The sequence below is a fragment of the Fundulus heteroclitus genome, unplaced genomic scaffold (genome assembly GCF_011125445.2).
Source record: "Fundulus heteroclitus isolate FHET01 unplaced genomic scaffold, MU-UCD_Fhet_4.1 scaffold_624, whole genome shotgun sequence".
Classification (NCBI taxonomy): Eukaryota; Metazoa; Chordata; class Actinopteri; order Cyprinodontiformes; family Fundulidae; genus Fundulus; species Fundulus heteroclitus.
In genome coordinates this window covers 1-14,670 of record NW_023397060.1, presented here as the reverse complement: position 1 = coordinate 14,670, position 14,670 = coordinate 1, and the positions used below count along the sequence as shown (strand labels likewise).

The 14,670-nt window shown below is 39.4% G+C and overlaps 1 protein-coding gene across 5 annotated transcripts in view; it reads right to left on the bottom strand.

Annotated features, from left to right (window-relative positions):
- The window catches only part of LOC105935614 (myoferlin), a 47,138-nt gene extending 38,792 nt beyond the window's left edge, over nucleotides 1-8,346 (bottom strand). For 4 of the 5 annotated variants that reach the window (XM_012876123.3, XM_012876127.3, XM_021323368.2 and 1 more), the window contains exons 1-4: nucleotides 8,204-8,346; nucleotides 7,438-7,527; nucleotides 6,691-6,746; nucleotides 6,399-6,490 (exon numbers count right to left, since the gene is read on the bottom strand). In XM_012876123.3, the coding sequence (XP_012731577.3) occupies nucleotides 6,399-6,490; nucleotides 6,691-6,746; nucleotides 7,438-7,527; nucleotides 8,204-8,234 (269 nt within the window). In that variant the 5' untranslated portion in view covers nucleotides 8,235-8,346. The remainder of the gene's footprint in view (nucleotides 1-6,398; nucleotides 6,491-6,690; nucleotides 6,747-7,437; nucleotides 7,528-8,203) is intronic. The other variant, XM_021323369.2, reaches the window with a different exon arrangement.
- Nucleotides 8,347-14,670: the final 6,324 nt, after the last annotated feature.

The window sequence follows — 14,670 nt, the reverse complement described above, 5'->3', positions numbered from 1 at the left end:
CTCCCTAGTCAAAATCAGCCGGACCAAAAAATGAGAACTGCAGACTCCCACATGACAACACCATTAAATACCTTCTCTGGTTTCCTTGAGAATAATAATCTATTAAAGCAATTATTCACTTTTATGTTAATTTTATCTAAAGCAATAGACAAAATTACAAAAAGAATGTTTTATGATTGAATATGTGGAAAGAAAATGTATGAATGTAGGATATAGTAACAGGACTCCATTAGGTATACCTGATTATTTGCTCAACATTAACAGTGAATCATCCAGTCACATGGCAGCACCTCAGTGTGGTTTACACATCTGGCAGTGGCATACAAGACTTGTTGAAGTATAAACAGAGCATCAGAATGGAGAAGAAAGAGGATTTCCGTGACTCAGTACAAGGCATTGTTGTTGGTGTCAATAGTCGTGTCTGAGTATTTCAGAAAGAGCTGATTTGAAGGGTTTTTTTTGTGCAAAAACATTTGAAAAACTCAATGCCAAGTAGGCGACAATTGTTGTGAGAGGAGAACGGGTAGACTGGTTTGAGATAATAGACTGCCAACAACTCGTTACAACCAACAAAATATGTAGGACACTATCAATAAATCTCTCACACACACACACACACACACACACACACACACACACACACACACACACACACACACACACACACACACACACACACACACACACACACAATGTTTCCATGTCTGACAAGTCATGAGTTCAGTGGCAAGATAGTAGGTTTTGGTAGAAACATGAGCACATGCATCCATCTGGTCTTGTATCAATGGCACAGACTGGTGGTTGATGTGTAATTGTGTGGGCAATATTTTCCCTGCACACCTAGAAACAGCACAATTAAAATGGGACATATCATGCAAAATCCTAATTTTTAGACCTTAAACACATTTTGTTGTGTACTTGGAGTCTCTAGGAATTCAGGAAATTTTATTGTAATCTGTCCAGGAGCTGCATAGGTTTATTTATGTTTGTTTTGGGTCATATTTTCTCCATTTTCTATAACATTCTTTGAACGATTATGTCACCATATTTGCTTCGGAACTGCTAAACAAGGTCATGGAGGGCAGGCTAATCAATTCCATGAATCCACCAGTTTTATTTCTCAGAGGGATTTTGTAGTAAAAGATCAAGGATGCCGAAGCTACCAGTGGATAAGTTGTGTTCAGTTACTCATTACTTAAGGAGAACATGCGGGACTATGAACTTCCTTTGAAAATATCCAGTGGCAAAATTAGGCATCAAGTCTTTTGTCGAGCTGCAGTGAGTCAGAGAGAATATGAGCAGGATATAATCCTTTTAATGGCTTTATTGCTGAAAGTAAATTGTTCAGTCTTTGTCAACAAGTTGACTTCTTTGTATTTAACAAACACAAAGCAATGTCACTTATACTTCTGGTCATAAATATACAAAACCTGCTATTGGAATCCTTTTGTATAAAAAAAGAGAAACACTAAATAAGCCTTCTGGTGTCATTAGCCTGCTTTTAATTGAGAACAGAACAACTTCCTATCGACTAACACTCATTTATTGCCTAAAGTCTTTTAGTTCCAATCATATTGTCAGGAATATAAGAGCTACACATGGATATTAGATGCCCAATTGCAAACAGTTAAACTTATAAAATTGTAAATTTCAATTTTTAGCCCAGCCCTACACCTCGGTGAGGAAAGCCACAACAGCACAAATTAAACAGTCTTGGGATGCTCCAACATCAGTAAAGAGGAACTTCACAGATCCACAAAACAAAAGCAAACTACTGCCGCCACAGAGTTCTGTCAAGAAGGCCAACTCACACATGGAGCATAGAAATATATTGGTACGACTGCTAGACTGGTCCCCTTTTCTCAGAAAAGCAGAGTTCCTTTGACATAGCCAAATTAGAATAGCAAACACACAATCACAACAATTCAGGGAAGTTTCTTTTTATTGCAGTACTCAAAGTTAGAGTCATTGCACTACAGAGCCATCCATTCCTCAGCTCTCAACATTAATGACTTCATTGATTTTCTTAGGAATAAAATAGATTTTATAAATCTTTTTGGCATCTTCCTGAACATAACCTTTTTTCCCTATGTGTACTGTCTTGGCATTTCAGGCAATTCATTTGGAGAGGATGGTTGACTACATGTGCCAGGGCAGTTTTGCTGTAGATTCTGAGAAAATCTGCGCTAACCAAGTGAAGCAATTCCACCAGCAGCAGCATAGAATTCAGAAATCTGTCCAACCATCCAGAACCCTAGGCACCAACGGGCCCCAGCAGGTGCACCAACAGGCCCCAGCAGGTGCACCTGGCATCTAACTGTCCACCTGGACATAACCCCAATCCCTTAACTACCCTCCAAAACCCAGACCCTATTCTGACCTACCTATATCCTCACACCCCCCAACTACCATGCCCTCGACAACAAGGCCTCCGGCCTATCCACCAGGCAAGGGATGCCAGACTGGCATCCCCACCAGGAGCCAGAGCAGGGCCCATTTCATCCAGAACACAGCCCTGAATCTATCCACACAAGGCAAGGGAGGCAACGGGCCGGACAAGAGGCCATAACGATTCACTGTTCAACCGTGGCTCAGTGCTGCAGCACCCCCATCATTGCCAAACCCACCGCCACCCCAGTGCAGCACCCTAGTCCATCAAGGGACAGCACTATCTGGTGCTGGCATCCCCACATCTCTCGGGCTTCAATGTGCCAAAGCCCATATCCCCATGCCACTGTGAAAGCAAATCAATTTGAATTTTTCTTCTTTTACACAGGCATTCTCACCATAAGGCAATAAAAAAAATTTTTAAAAATCATATTACCAAAATAAATTTATTTAAAATCTTTATCTTCCAGGTAAGTATTGTCCCCCACCCCCCAATGTTTACAACCACAAATGTGTGGCCTATATTTGTTTCCAAATCAACCTTTGTTACATCGCCAAGAAGGCAGGGTGAGGGGCAACTGAGACTGTTTAATCTAAGTCTTCACATACTTTTCGCCAAGTCAAAGAGAGGCAGACACTGCCAGCAAGCATATATATAGTCATCAGGCAAATTTCCCATGCAATTTGGAAATGTGTTAGTGAGAAACCCAATTGGAACATCCTTAATCCTGTTTAGTGTGTTTTTAGTCATGTCTGAGAATATTAGTCTCGGACATCATGAGGCTGTACATACTCATGGGTTTCTCTTCAGTATATGTTTGTCCTTCTAAACCAAGCCACATGTCAGGTTAATGAGCCTCTACCCCAACATTAGCATGTTTGATCAAAAAACCAATACTAGAATTCTGGGTCTTTAGGACCTTGGTCTGTATGAAGCGCTTAACTCTTCCATTGTGACCATATTGCACTTGTTTCCAGACCATAATGTTCAAGGTGGAGCTAGCTAATGAGACACTTGCTTGGTAACTTTGCAAGCTTGGTTCTCCTTGTAAGGCTGCTAAATTTCAAATCTTTGCATTGAGGACATTGTAACATGTACCTGTGAATACTATTCACAAAGCCATAACAATGGTAACTGCCTGAGACGCTGCAGGGCCTTTGTTTCATCTAGATGCCCAGACTGTGGGGAAGGATCATGACAAGCGTGGATGATTTATATTTGCATAGAAGGAGGAGCTAGCTTCTATGCATGGGTAACAACTATCCACAGTCTTCCTGTAGGGTAACTGTGGTCCGGTGGGAAAAATAATTTTTTTCCAATTTGAAAAGTTGTAGGTTCCACAATTCCAACTGACTCCTGTCACATGTTTATCAAGAATCAAGAGTCTTTGTCACTCTATAACCAGACTGAAATTTTGGTGAGACATCAGCTCAGAATGCACAGACACAAATAAAAAAAAAAAATACTTGTAGAAAAACACAAAATAAGAATTCTTAGAGAAGACCCTCAAACTGTAAAATACCCCCAGGAAACAAATAAATTAAATATGAAATACTTTTTCCAACTTGTGGAATGCACTGTGTAGTATTTACATAAAGTGCAGCTTGTGCTGAAACAGTGCATGAAATGGGCTGATAGTTTATTTGAGTTTCAGCAGGGGTGTTTGCGTGTGTGTGTGATCTTATGTGTGTCTGAGGAGGGGTGTGTGTGTGTGTCCGTGTGAAGGTCAGATGGGATGTGAGTTTCTGGGATGCTATAGAAGAAAAACTGTTCCCGACAATTGTATAGACAATAGCTACGTTTAGATGCACAGAATTTCACGATTGGATTGAAAAATATTTGGACTAAAAAACAAAAATACAATATGATTGTACAGTTTATATGTGTACAGAATCAATTAATCCAGTCATAATGTGTGTGTATATACACGTATACGTTGGGCGCACATGCTCACTTGGGTCAGTTTGCCTTATTCGGATGTAACTTGAGCCTGACAAGCTTTTACACGCATGCTGATCAGATTATCAATCGGCATAAACCACCCCTCTAATATCGATTACAATTACTTCTGATTGAGCTTAATACGATCACGATATTCCGACTGGTTTGTTTACATGATGCATTTTTATTCCAATCGGCCCTTAATTCCGGTTACTTTTGTCCACGTAAAAAAGCTATTGGCAGGAAAAGCCAATTCTGTTTTGAGGCGTAATGTCTTCTGAGGAAAGAAAGCTCTAAATATTGAAGTTGTTCTGTCACTAATCATTTGATCGTGGCGGCGTCTTAAAATAGCCAGGTGAACAAGAGCGCATCACTCTCTTGTGATTCGGTCTGAATCACTCTCTCATTAACCGACTATCCAGCCTATAGCAGCAACTGCTGTAAATAACTGATAACTCATTTTACCCGTTGGACTATTACACGCACGGGAAAATAAAATAAATCACACTTAGCATGAAAACTTGCACATTGCACCTTTAAATCTTTGTTAAAATCAATATGCAGATTAAGACGTTCCTTTAGTGATATGCAATATGCAGAGGTTTTTTTTTTTAAGTCTAATGTTAGACCCTGTAAGTTTGCTTTATATAAACCTAGACAAAAGATATAGGTCTGAAATATGACTGCTTATAGAAGTACCGCTGACTCGTCTAAATTAGGTCTAGGTGCATAATGTCCTCAGCGTTGAAATCCCAACTATTGATCAGTGGGGATGTAGGCCTCTGTCTAAAGATTTTAGACAATCTCCAGTCCACACAAATACAGCACACACTGCCTTTTCTTTTTAAACCTGCTTCTGAAAGCGTTTAAACTTATGAGAAGTAGGATTTGTGTTTCACGTTTACAGCATCATTTTTGGGAACATAACCGCTCATAAAAAGATAACATATCCTTGTTCAGAAGTGGTCCTTGTGTAAAGTTACTGTGAATGAAGTTGTCACATTCTTTAGCCCACCAAAAGGAGAGCTGTTCTGTCCCTTTTTAAACAGCAATACCCAAGGCCAAAGAGAGACATTCCCTTTCTATTTTTTAAACTCACTGTAAGAAGACCCCGGTTTTAAAACAAAGATGTGCTCACATCCACACTAAAAGACTTTGCAACGCAAATCTCTTAAAAATGTAACTGATTATCAAGACCCCTTCTGTTGCCATGATAACAGGAAATAACGCATTACAGCAGCTGGAAAGTCATTTCAGAGCGAGAGCAACTCCCCTCTACCAGAACTGTGGAAATCTTCTGGGAGTGTGTCTGACTGAGGGACAGCATGGTGGAAAACTTTGCTCAGTTTAATGTGGTCTCATGCGCTGGGTATGCTCCTCCCTCGTTATGACTGTCCAGACAAGGGAAACTTTTACACAGCAAAAACACATCCACAGAGAATTTGAATACACATTTACATATTTTAGAGTTATAAAAAGATTCTCTACCTCTGCGAGTTCCTTTCTACGCCAGACAAGACTATGATCGCTTTAATCAGTGTTATGGTGGAAACATGCTTTTATTGTTGGTGCAGATTGGTCCCACATGTGGCTTTAATTAGAAGCCACCATCCAGTTGACTGTGTTATAGTAGCTCATAGTGGTCGAGTTTCTCCGCCTTGGCAGTAGGAATTCCCAGTGTTCTGTACACAAATCCTACACTGAGAGAAGACTAAGAGGGAATTCATTGTTGCTCAAATAGATTCTGTCATCCCACAGGATCCAGCATGCCTCAGCATGGTGAGATGGACCTGAGAGGGTGCAGGCAACCAGCACCATAACAGTCACTGTTTCTACGAAATTACTCAACTTTAATATGTGTATAATAAAGTTAATGCATGTCTGAAAAACTGATCCCTTTTGCGCAAAGAAAACAAAAAGTTTCCTAGAAGCTCTCTTCAAACAACCCCAGGCTGAAGCTGTGATTCACTGAGAGCAGGCTTTAGGCTGACTCTTTACTGAAATCCCTCTGTTGTGTAAAACTAACAGTGAGTCCAGGCAGGCAGGCTTCGGGCTGTATTTTACTTACTTATCTTTCCCAATAGTCTCATAGTCTTTCACAACGACGTCTAGCTGGGAGCCGGAGTCCAGCGGAACACCTTTTAGATCAAACTCAAGCACCTGAAGGAAAAGATATAAACAAGAGGTTCAGGAGGAGTCACCACCTGATTAATGAACAAATATTGCTTCTATCATTACTGTGACAATTTCAGGATGATATTCAACTGTTTCTAGTATTGCATTACAGAGGGGGTCATTTTGATGTTATCACAGTAATGATGTGCTGAGTTGGAGGAATAATGAGTGTTTGTGTGGATTACCTCATTCCAGACAGGGTTCACCTCACTGTCGATCGATTTGGTTTTCTTCTTCTCATCTGGAAGAGAAATATTTATTCAGGAATAGAAAGTGTGTCAGAGCTGATGTAGTTGGGAGGTGTGCTGTACTGAGCAGCCTCCTGGAACAATTGGAGATATCAAGATAATTCCTTTAATGAGGAAATTTGGGTGTGACAGTGGCAAGCACACACAATTATAAGTGATTCAGAAAGGGGGGGGGAGAATAAAAGTAAACTGTCTAAAGTTAGCTTTAGAGAAAAAGCACCAAGAGTCGAATATAAGGGTAAATATCAAACAATTGACCAAAGGGAAAACAGTTATTTATCAACTTTACTTTAACTAGAATTGTTAGAATTTCTAACTTCCGTCCCAAAATATATAACCCCCCTTTACAGGTAGTCCATTTATGTAGCTTTAGGCGAATATTTGTACAATTTCAAACTTGTCTTGTTTTTTGCAGCCATGTATCCGTGTCCCAGAAGCAGAGCCACTCCCTTTGCCTATTAAAAAGCCTACCCTGACAATTTTGTTTGAAATAATACAGTCTCCTGTTAAGGTTAAGTGAACCACATTTACATTTTGTTTTTTGCAGTCATGAAATATATAAATACAGACACAAATTGACCAATCATCATTATTAAAGGTAATAAATAAATAATCCACCCTGCTTCTGCCAAAGTCAAAATATCGGTCTGCGTATCAGTCTGTTCGCCTTGAAACGAGACCTACCTCTGAATATGACAGAAGTAACTGGGTCAGGACTGCCCAGTTTCTTTTTGGGGAGACCCTTAGCTGACTCCACCACGACCCGCAGCATGGCTGCAAACAGGTAGGACAACCAAAAACACACAGGAAGGCTGGAGCTACGAAAATGGGAAAGTTCTACAGGGTATAGTCCAGTGTCGGCATCCTCATTGCTCCATCACCGAGATCAGAATGAACGCGTTATTTGCAGGAATAGTTGGAAAGAGGAGGAACAGTGAGAGGGCGGATCATGGGAGTCTAATTATTCTGACTTGATCTGCTGCGAGCTGGAGGTCAGAGAGCATGGAGAAAACTAGGAAAAACTTAAAAAGGTCTTCTCATCAATTAATGCGAGCTATTTGTTCTTGTTAAATTCGAGATTAGCTAGATAAGAACTATTGAGCGCACACCATAAAATATTACTAATTTGTCACGTGGCTCCATCTAGTGGCCAAGATGGGGAATAAACAAATGTTTAAAGCATAAAATGAAACAATGTCTAGTTTAACTTTCCAACTTTACGGATTAATAATCGTGGCTCTAGAGAGCCTCAAATTGACAAACTGATGATAAATGTATCACATAGGCTACCTGAAAGACATCTACGATCTACTATTATTAAGAAAAAGACTCATGCGAAGCTAAATAGATGTTTATTGTATTACTTGAGCTGCTTTTGATTCTCAAGACAAATTTGATTCATGTGTAATTTGGGTTTCTGTCATTGGAGGAGGACCCAATGGAAACTCACCCGATGCATCAGCAGCAGCTGAGGCGAACATAATTACTAGTTTGCGCTACTTTAATTCTAAACCCAGATCTCAGTCCGTTTCCACCACTCTGCTGCTGATTTAGTTGAGGATTGCGCCACTATTCCAGCTGAAAGCTCACAATTCCTAAACAAGTAGACATCATCTGTATGAGAAGGTGATTTATCCCATCAAGGTGGCTAATCAGATAATACACAACAGCTTGCTGCCCCCATGTGTGCCATGAACACCAAAGCCAACTTCTTTCAGATGTTTTGGGGGCTTTCAAAATAAGAGTTTTACAAATCTGCTACCAGAATTGTTTTACAATTCTGGTAGCAGATTCTGTCACTTAAAAATGCAGCCTTATAGTCCCTAAAAGTTAGTTTTTCTTTTTGTTTATTTATTTTTTATTTTTTTACAAATCATATCTCTGCGAGGGCCTAAAGTTCCCAATCAAAGAAATAAACAATAAAATAATTATTTAGAAATGCAATGATTCAAATAAAAAGTGAAATAAAAACAGTAAATAGATTTATAGTTTATGTATAACACTTTACATACATTTTCAGTTATTACAATTAAAATGAGTAACTAATTGTTTTACCATGTTCATTTAATACTTAATGAAATTATATACGACATATTCATCATTTATTTCATATCTTTAGGATAGATACTTTCATCCCTTAGTTAATTTTTTTGTTAATTTTTTTATCTTAGTTAATTTTTTTATCAAAGCATTCAATCAAATCTACTTTAAATCACTTACATTTAAAAACAAATTAAAAAAATAGTTTCCGTGGCTGATTGGACGGAAGGTCAAAAGTGCTGCATTTCAAACGATAAAGAAATCATCATACAATTATTTGGAAATGCCGTTATTAAGGATCATCAAGGGTCAGTTAGAGCCTTCTCCAATAGTGAGTAAATAAGGAGGTAGGCAAGAGAGCCTGTAGGCTTCCTATAATAGCTCTTTTAGCAAAGGGAGCAGTTACCAGCACTAAGGAGCTATAAGGAATCCCACAATCCTTTGCAAGACATGAAGCATAAGCACAGCCTACCTTACGGAAATTTATGAAAATGGCCGGAGAGAAGAGAGCGCACACTCTGTAGTTCTTTTTTGGAAGGCTGTAGGCCTGGATTTGACTCACGTCATCCATGTGCATTTCGGTTGTGTAATAACTTCGGAGTTAAAGGCTGTCTGAAATTGACTCACAGTAGTCTGAAGCTCCTTTCCTCCCTACAATAGAGCTCTTACTGTTGACCCCATGAAAGGTCAAGGAACAGGAGTTTGGAACAGCAGGAGCTATAATTAGAATATTTCGGATGCAGCCCTGAACTCCATGCTAGTGGGGGGTTTAGCCATTTGAGTCAGGTATGTAGAGCAAGAGACATCTAAAAGTTGCAGGACATCAGTCCTTAAGCATTTGAGTTGGAGACCAGTGCTATAGATGGATGTGTCTGTTAACGCAATAAAATGCTGTCAAAGTGAGCAGATACATAGATGTTAGAAACCATGAACCTGAGGTCTCCTCCTTTGTTTAATCTTGATGCTTCCTGTAAATCCAGTCCTCACTAAAATTGTCCAAAATGTGCACTTTGCTACCTTCAAAAGAGCCTTCCTTGTCTTTTAATTGTAAATGAACTATTGAGAGAGCCAATGAGCTCTCAACATAGTACCACTTTTCCAATGTTCTCATGCTTATCATTAATGTTTGCAGATTGTGCACAATCCCACAGCTCGGATGTGTGGCTGTATTTTGTGATTTTGTGCATTTCTGTGCAATGGAAGCTTCTTTATTTCTGAAATGATGTAGGAATCTTTTAAAGGCATCAGTGTGTTAAGCTGCATAAAAAAATCTAAACTGACCGAAAACACCCTTGCATGAATACCTATCATAATTGGCAGAGAGAAAACCCACAGCATTTAGTGGGATGGGGGATGTCAAAATCAAAATTCATTAAAAATACAAAGTTATGTATTTTCTACTAAATTAAAGTTTGGTCTGAAAGTCACTTGCCTTGTACGTTAGCCAATCAGATATCAGTGACTGATAAGCCACAACGGTAGTTTAAATGATTTAATGCTGCACTGCAGCAAAGAGATTTAAAAAAAAAAAAGAAAAAGAAACAAAGACTGAATGAGTGCAAACGGAACTGTCGTCAAGTGTTATCCTGAAGAGCAAACAATGCAGCTGAAAGGATGTGAATAACTTCAAACATCATGTGACCTGTCAGTGTGGATATTTTAAGACACACTACACAACCTTTTATTCCACAGACTGCTCCTGATACCTCCTAAATGTAATGTTTATGACTACGACACTGTCATGATGAGCTGTTTATTTGAATGCATTTAACTGTGTCAACATAATGCTGACCATTTTTCTGCTAGTTAGGTTACTGAGCTGTATCTTTTTTCTTACTCCATGTGATAGCAGACCTTGCCCAGCTTTATCCATTTGTTTAAAAAAATCATTGCACTATTTTTATTCACCGTAGTATTCTTTAATCTCCCAGCAAGAGATTTTTTTTTTTTTTTACTATATTGCTCACAATTCTTTTTTTTTATCCAGAAAGATGAACCACTGAGACGTTGACTCTGCGTCTGACTCAGCTGGACCGCATCTAGGCCTGACCTATGAATAGGTCATTTTCCAGTATTAGGACAATCCCGCTTTTGTATCCAAACTCTTTCTAAAGTTAAGACAGGTACGTCGAAACCTTACAGCTTCAGTAAGAGAGACATTGATAAATACTTTTGCTAAAGTTCAGTCTTTAATCAGCTAATGATAATCTGAATGCTCATTCTCCATTCCCCTCAGCATTTCCCTTTTCAGTTCTTAGATTTCATATTTTTTTATGTCTTCTTTGTTTTCTTAATTAGTTATTGATATTAGTGTGATAGCTAACAGGTTGATTATTTATATTTTATACTATATACAATAGAATTATTTAAGTATTAGTTAAAGTCTTAATAATTGAGGATTTCTGATAGAAATAAAACATTTTGTTTATTGAGACGGACAGACTACAGTTAATGATCCATAGTTTTTAAGCCGTATCAGTCCACAACATATGCTTGGATAACAGCAACCTGCCTGCTTCTTTAGGAGTGTATTTTTGTAGCTTAAGTTCTGAGTAACTACTGGAGAACTGCAAAGTTAGTCATTCTTCCCTGCGACTGGGTATGCCATATTGTGGCTATGATATAACATAATTATCTTTATCTTATGTGATATTCAAATATTCCAGGAAAATGAGCTTTGGGTTTTAGAAGCTGTAAGCCATAATCATCAAAATTAAGAGAAATAAATCAAATAGTTCACTCTTTCTGGAATGAATCTACAGAATATGGGCTTCACTTTCTGACTTGAATGAGTTAAATACAATTTTCATTTTGATCATATAAAATTAATTGAGATGCTTGCGTTTAGATTGTAAAGCAGAGGAGCAGCAGATATTTTTAAACACGCCCATAAGCACATCTTATTCCTTTACTTAGTATGCTGTTGCAGTACGACCACATGGGGGCGCTGCCTTCTCTCTTAAAGTTAGCTTTGAAACGTCAATGTGTTTTTAAAATATTTTAACATTTGATACAGATGTGTTTCAGTTCTCAGACTGCATGGATACGACTTCCAGTTGACCGAAAAGGAAAGATAAATGTTGCACTAGTTTGTTCAGCTCATATTCACAGTACAGTAAAGAGATGATCTTTACAGTATAAGATGTTCAGTTTCAGCCAACAGTAAAATATTTTTCCCTGAATGCTCTCCTGCTTTCACTGCAGTTATAATTCAGATCCTGCATAAGATCTGAAACCAGAGCATCTGCAGCTCCTGAGACATGCATTCACCTGCTCAAAAGTGGGACTGTACAAACAGGCATGCAAGGAGAAAAAAAGGAGAAAAAACAGTGTGAGTTTAAAAATCTTCACAAGCTATGGAGGTCCGATATTGAACCAAGCATTGAAGATGTGCGGGTAGAGATATTTTTCAGTGAGGTCATAAAGACAGTATAGTGTTCTGGCATAACAACTCCAGTTAAACACCAAGGTAACCACAGTCAAAAAATACAGGAGTCCAGGCAGAGATGAATTTTTACTCTCTGCTACTTCAGTTGAAAAGACGTTTCTCGAACAATGTTTGAACATGAATGGCTGTGAACAAGTCTTAAATGTGAACAGGGTGTCGGTTTTTTCCTCTAAGCAATCGGAAATCCCCCCAAACACGGAGGCAGTAAGAAGTGATGTCACCAGCAAGATGACCTTCAAAATTAAACCCTCTCAAATAACCCCAGTCTTTTTTACTACTATTTATGACCCAAACACATATATATGTTAATCATTCTAAGTAAAAACTATAAACTTAATGCCCTAAAGGCAACACAGACAGTGTTTTTGATAGCCAATCAAGCACAGAACACAGCACCACTCCATCAAACTTCAATTGTTTATTTCACTGTCTCCTTGTCCAGGTGGATGTCTGCAGCACAGGGCAGGTAAAGTGGCAGCAGATGTGGTCTTGTATCAAACGAACTGAAGTCATTCAGTCGCTCATCCTTGCTTTGTTAGAAAGTCGCAAAAGTTTCAAGACCTCCCTAAAGGTTAAAACTGAAGTAAACCAGGAATGAGTTCTGGTAGCTACGGATGCTGTGGTCCGTTTATATCTGAAGTCAGAACTTGGATCTGGGAACGACATCGAACACAACTTTACAGTTTGAATTTAGTTAGTGGCCAAATTGACCCCAATTATCACTAGGAGCTAACAATGAGCGAGCCGGAGGGTGCAAAGCTCTGAAGAATCAGATGGAGCACTCCTAACTGGCAATCAAGGAAGACTAGATTGGGTTACAAAGTTTCTTTTAATGAGTAGGGTAAGAAAACAGACTTAAACCTACAGAGAAAAAAAATAAAAAGCTAAAACTTATTGAAGAAATATGAAATACGCAGATTTAAAATCCCTCTAATTTTGTAAGATGGCTGTGGTCCAGGTCCAGGGTAAAGGGGGAAATGCCTAGGCCATTTCAAAGCCACACAGCACTCATGCACCTGCTTGGGCACCAGCCGTGGTGGGCATCTGTCACAGGACAGAGCCCTAGACTCTGGCTGCTCCCAGATCTCCACTGCTTCCCTCTGCAAAAACCTTCACATTTGCTGCTGCATGTCATCTCCTTGGTGGACTACTTTTGGTGCCAGTGGTCCTCCTCCCCCTCTTAATGAAGAGGTTTTCTCACCGTCTCCTGCATATCATTCTCCTTAAAAAGCCTAGTGCTGGTGTGCTGGTGGAGCAACGGGTAGCGCAACCCATGTACGGAGGCCTTAGTGCTGAGTAGTTGCTCAGTTTATACAGGTGTGAGTCATTTTGGCAATAAGAGATTAGTAACAAACAGTGAAAACACGCAACTAAAAATCTTGGTAAAAGTAACAGAAACCATGGTAAAATATGGAAAAACTGAAAGGAAAAGCCTCTCCCCCTGACCTTAATAAAGTTTTTCTCTGCGTTTTTTTCCAGATAAACTGCATGTTCATTAAAAGTATGCCGTAAAGTTATGTCTGTGAAAGATTTAATGAAAAATTGTCAGAAGAGCAAATAAACTTTTTTAAACTATATCTATAACTTGCATTTTGAGGGAAATAGTTGATGAGAAACCCATAATATTTCTATTTGGAATTCTGACTTCACTGGACCATTTTTCTAACCTCAAATGTGAACATATTAGCTTAGGAGTTAAAATAGTCTATTTATGTTGGCTCCTTCAACCAAACCTTCTTATTAAATACTTTGTTATTTACACAGTTGAATGTGCTGACAATAAAATCACAATTATCATCAACGGAAATCAAATTTATTAACCCTGGGGTCTGGATTTGGAGCAACACTCAAAACTAAAGTGGAAAAACACACTACAGGCGGATCCAACTTTGATGTTATGTCCTTAATACAAGTCAAAACGAGGCTCAGTAGTGTGTGTGGCCTCCACGTGCCTGTAGGACCTCCCTACAACACCTGGGCGTTCTCCTGATGAGGTGGTCTCCTAAGGGATCTCCTCTAAGACCTGGACCAACTCAGCCAGTAACTCCTGGACAGTCTATGGCGCAACACAGCGTTGGTGGATGGAGAGACATGATGTTCCTGATGTGCTCGATTGGATTCAGGTCTGGAGAATGGGTGGACCAGTCCATAGCATCAATGCCTTCATCCTGCAGGAACTGCTGACACACTCCAGCCACATGAGGTCTAGTATTGTCTTTCATTAGGAGGAACCCAGGGCAAACCGCACCAGCAGGGCTCTGCCAGTGCTCCTCCTGTTCCTCCTTGCACAAAGGCAGAGGTAGCGGTCCTGCTGCAGGCTTGTTGTCCTCCTACAGCCTCCTCCACGTCTCCTGATGTACTGGTCTGTCTCCTGGCAGAACCTCCATGTTCTAGACACTACGCTGATAGACACAGCAAACCTTCTTGCC